The sequence below is a fragment of the Alosa pseudoharengus genome, unplaced genomic scaffold (genome assembly GCF_046254945.1).
Source record: "Alosa pseudoharengus isolate Yale_2024_CS ecotype anadromous, Long Island Sound unplaced genomic scaffold, YU_APseudo_1.1 YU_APseudo_1.1_scf_21, whole genome shotgun sequence".
NCBI lineage: Eukaryota > Metazoa > Chordata > Actinopteri > Clupeiformes > Clupeidae > Alosa > Alosa pseudoharengus.
Genome location: NW_027468674.1, coordinates 5381680 through 5386679, shown reverse-complemented (window position 1 = coordinate 5386679; position 5000 = coordinate 5381680). Strand labels below are relative to the sequence as shown.

Below are 5000 nucleotides of genomic sequence, written 5' to 3'. Positions count from 1 at the left end.
TCACCAATCTCACCAAAAGTGCCCCTTTGCCCCCCTCCCCCTGCAGAGCCGGTGTCCAGAGCAATGCTGACACTGGAGCCCTTCGGGGGTGGTGTTACCGAGGGGTCGGACCTGAAGCTGACCTGCAGCGTCCCCCAGGGCTCTCCACCCCTCACCTTCACCTTCTACCACAGCCCCCAGGGGGCGCCGGCGAGCAGGCAGCAGCAGCAGCTCACCCAGACGCGCGTGCCCGGCACCAACCGCGCCTCCTACACCGTCCGAGCCATCGCGCGCCACCAGGCCGGTCAGTACCAGTGCCACGTCGCCAACGTCGCCAACAACAAGAGCAGCTCCGTCATCCACGTCCACGGTGGGTGTCACAACTGGCCCGTCAGCCATGTTGTTGTTGTTTTTTATATAAGTATATTTTCTTGCCTTTTTTGCCTTTATTATGATAGGACAGTGACGAGGCAGACAGGAAGAGAGAGAGATAGAGATGGGGTGGGATCTGGGGAGCTGGGCTAGCATGTAGTAGTAGTGTAGTAGTTAAGGAGCCGGACTAGCATGAAGTAGCGTAGTGGTTAAGGAGCTGGGCTAGCGTAGTGGTTAAGAAGCTGGGCTAGCATGGTAGCGTAGTGGTTAAGGAGCTGGGCTAGCGTAGTGGTTAAGGAGCTGGGATAGCATGGTAGCGTAGTGGTTAAGGAGATGGGCTAGCATGAAGTATCATAGTGGTTAATGAGCTGGGCTGGCATGGTAGCGTAGTGGTTAACTCATTGAGTGCCAAAATGCGTTGAGTGCCAAAAACGTTTTTAGCTCTTTTTTTAAATTACGAAACTAGACACTCTAACACACCTTATATGTGATTTTGGGAACTCTGTGATGAATGGAAATGAAATATATGACGATCGAAAACTCATGAAAACGCACAATCTGGACATTTTATCTGGACATTTTATCATAACTCGGTTGCCGCTTTGGGTCGAATCAGTGACGCCTGCACGTCAGGTCAAAACCAGGCCATTTTCGTGGGTCTATCACTAGGTGGCAGTCCTGCCAGGTCTCGCTGGTCACTTCCCGGATAGTTTACACAAGTAAGTAACAGGCAACACTTCATATTTCATGAAAGACGTTATATCTCCATTTCTAGAAAAATTTGATGAAAACTAGCCACAGTTTAGCTTGGGATTTCTCAGGAACAGAGGCGTGTAGAAATACACGGTTTGCACCCACCGAGAGCTTAAAAAAAGTATGTGTTCATAGCTATAACACAGAATATGCTGTGGCTGTACAAAAATCATCAACAATGGTCTAGATTGCTGGCACTCTAGGACAAAGCTCCCAAAAACAGCTTGGCATTCAATGAGTTAAGGAGCTGGGCTAGCATGTAGTGGCCAAGGAGCTGGGCTAGCATGAAGTAGCGTAGTGGTTAAGGAGTTAGGCTAGCATGAAGTAGCATAGTGGTTAAGGAGCCGGGCTAGCATGTAGTAGCGTAGTGGTTAAAGAGCTGGGCTAGCATGAAGTGGTAGCCCAGCTCCTTGTGTGGTCAATCCTACTAGCCTGACCGGTGACTTCGCTTGCAGAACCAGTTTAACATTACAGTAAGTTCACGTGCCTCTGACTGAGTCAGTATTAGCTATGACACACCAGTTTAACATTTAAGTTCACGTGCCTCTGACTGCTGACTCTTGGATTAACCCTGTGATTACGAGGAGCTGTCAGAAGTACCAGTAGTGTCTTGTCATGTTTTGGAGAGGATGAGGGTCACTCTGCTACTTGGGCAGAAAAGCCCAGTGTTAGTTCTGCAAATCCTAAGTATAGTATAGTATGTCATTGTTGCATTCCATGCAGGATGTACACAGCCTCATACATATAACATATAACATATAACACATAACATAACACCCCCCCCCCCAGTTCCCTCCCTCCTCAACACCATACAAGCAAAAAGGTGGACAGTGCAGACAACATAAAACACAGAAAGAATAGGGGGAATGGGTTATTGTCACAGGAGTTTGTTTAGTGCAGTGATTGCTGAGGGTATAAAACTTTTCTTAAAGTGTGCTTTTTTCCAGTCCAGGACTCTGTATCTGCGGCCAGATGGAAGTAGGGTGAAGAAACGGTTCAGGGGATGGTCAGGGTTGCTTACTATGGTGCGTGCAAGGCGTGTGGTGGCTGTGTCATTTGCATCAGTGAGGCTGGGGGTGGGAAGCTGTATTATCTTGGATGCTAAGTGTGAGATTTTAATGAGTTTGTTCTTGCTGGTGACATTTAGTATGGTGAAGAAACAGGGGGATCAGTAAATCGCTGCGTCTCGTTTCACATTGGTATTTGTACATGTTGTAACAGGCCGGGGGGCCATTTAAAAACTGGTTGGGGGCGACATTTGGGCCCTGGGCTGGACTATGACTGTCTTATATGACCATGACTGAGGCGGCTGTTAATAGGCCTGTGAATATCGATACATTGGTGTGTTTTTCTAGCTGTTCCATGTAAAACTATGTTCCAGATGAGTCAATGACAGTGTAAGTGTGTGTTTTTATCTGTGTTGCCCATCTGTGTGTGTGGGTGTGTGTGTGTGTGTGTGTGTGTGTGTGTGTGTGTGTGTGCCCCCTGCAGTGAAACTGGCTGCGTGGAAGGTGGCGCTGATGACGGTGTGTGTGATTCTGTTGGTGGCGGCCATCGGCGTCCTCCTCCTCATCCTCATCAAGAGAGGAAGCTGCTCATGCTCACGCACCAAGAAGGCCGGACAACTCTCAGTGTGAGTACCGACATGGAGAGAGAGAGATGGAGAGATGGAGAGAGAGAGGGAGAGAGAGAGGGAGAGAGAGAGATGGAGAGAGAGATGGAGAGGGAGAGAGAGAGATGGAGAGAGAGAGTGGGGGGTATGTGTGTTCGTTGTGTGTGTCAAAGTGTGTATGAAAGTGGTGGAGGGAAGGGTGGGGTGGCAGCTTGTGTAGTTGTTTGTGTGTGTGTGTGTGTGTGTGTGTGTGTGTGTGTGTGTGTGTTTGTGTGTGTGTGTGTGTGTGTGTGTGTGTGTGTGTGATATTGAGCATGTGGTGCATGTAGTGTGTATGTAGGTTCAGTATATTGAGTGTGTATGTGTGTGTGTGTGTGTGCATGTGTGTGTGTGTGCAGTATATTGTAGCAGTTATGAAGGTCACTGCTGAGCTACAGGAAAGGGTGTGTAACGGTGTTCCTCCTTCAGGAAGCCGGCCAAGACCAGATCAAACGTGTGTGTGTGTGTGTGTGTGTGTGTGTGTGTGTGTGTGTGTGTGTGTGTGTGTGTGTGTGTGTGTGTGCGTGCACGTGTGTGCTGCCCTACAAAGGCTAAGAGCAGTATCTGCACTTTTTCAAAAACATTTTTTTTTTGCACAAATAAGAAGTACATGATCTGCTCTTCAATCTGTTAAAATTTCATATGGCTACCTAATATATTTCTACCTAATACATTTCTACCTAATACATTTCTACCTAATACATTTCTACCTAATACATTTCTACCTAATACATTTCTTAGCTAAATTTATATTTTTAGTTTGCAGTTTGTATAGAAAAGTAGAGGGAAACCCAGGCAGAGTGCACTATCTGCCCTTACTGCCTTGATTTCAATTGCCATTACTGCATTCTGCCTTTGTTTCACTTGCCCTGTTTTTCTCAGTTTGGCATTTTTGCAGATACTGCTCTTTGGCTTTGTAGGGCAGTGTGTGTGTCTGTGTGTGTGTGTGTGTGTGTGTGTGTGCATGCATGCGTGCGTGCGTGTGTGTGTGTGTATGATATTGAGCGTCTAACGGTGTTCCTCCTTCAGGAAGCCGGCCAAGACCAGATCAAACGACCCGCAGAGAGTGAGCCTAGTCCTGGAGGAACAGCCAGCACCCAATGGTACTCACACACACACACACACACACACACACACACACACACACACACACAACACACACTGACTCACTCACTAGCTACTCACTCACTCACTTGCGTTGCGTTGCGTTGCGTTGCTTTGTGTGCTGTGCTGTGCTGTGCTGTGCTGTTGCTGAAGCAAATGCTGGTTGTGTAAGACTTTTCTTCAAACATTTGATGACAATAACTCTCAGGTTTGTAACTCTCTACCTCTCCCTCTCTCCCTCTCTCTCTCTCTATCCTCCCCCCCCTCTCTCAGCCACGCCGGGCATGCTGGGTAGAAGCGTCTGGAGTGAACGCATGTCAGGCTCAGGTGAGAAGGTCACTAAAGGTGAAAGGTCAGGTGTTCAAGGTCACTAAAGGTGAAGGATTTGGTGTTAAGTAGGGTACCAGTCCTACTGAACAAGCCAGCACTCAACTAAAAATGTAAAATTTAAAAAATGGAAATGTTTGGCTGTTATGGAACAGTTTTCGCTCCCTCCCTGTGGTAGTTGTACAATTAGTTTAATGAGTTTTGTGCTTAGGTAATGTAAACAGTCCAATCCAATGTTTAATAAATCAGACTTGTGCATGTCATATTGCAGTTAGGATGTGTACACACCGGGCCGGCGGAAGGCAATCCTGCTGGACAATTATGACCAGGCCTCATGGAAAAAATGGTAGCCTACTATTAAGCAATTAGGCTTTCACATAACATAAACATATTAGGCTATTATTACAGCTATTATACAGAAATCGGACTACCTATTGAATATGATGCCGTCTGTTAGGTGTGCATTTAAACATGACAATAGTAACGCTCCCCTGATTCGGTGACATGGTGAGGTTCAGATTTTACCTTATTACCGTATTTTCCGGACTATAGCACCAGTCAAAAAATGTGTCATAAAGAGGAAAAAAACATATATATAAATATATATATGTTGCACCTGAGTCACAGGACCAGCCAAATATGAAAAAAAGTGTGACTTATAGTCCGGAAAATACGGTACATTGTCGCCCCCTTTGCTACGTTCCACTGAGCAACCTGACGATTCATGGTAGTTTGGCGCCCTGGGCAATTGCCCAAAATGCCCATGCCTTCCGCCGGCCCTGTGTACACACTCACAAAGTGTAAAATGTGTGTG

General features: G+C 46.8%; 1 protein-coding gene across 2 annotated transcripts in view; it reads left to right on the top strand.

Moving 5' to 3' along the window:
- pecam1a (platelet and endothelial cell adhesion molecule 1a) overlaps positions 1 to 5000 on the top strand; it is a 23713-nt gene that overhangs the window by 13006 nt on the left and 5707 nt on the right. For both annotated transcript variants that reach the window (XM_076297726.1, XM_076297725.1), the window contains exons 8-11: positions 47 to 349; positions 2596 to 2737; positions 3785 to 3858; positions 4133 to 4186. In XM_076297726.1, coding sequence (XP_076153841.1) covers positions 47 to 349; positions 2596 to 2737; positions 3785 to 3858; positions 4133 to 4186 — 573 coding nt within the window. The remainder of the gene's footprint in view (positions 1 to 46; positions 350 to 2595; positions 2738 to 3784; positions 3859 to 4132; positions 4187 to 5000) is intronic.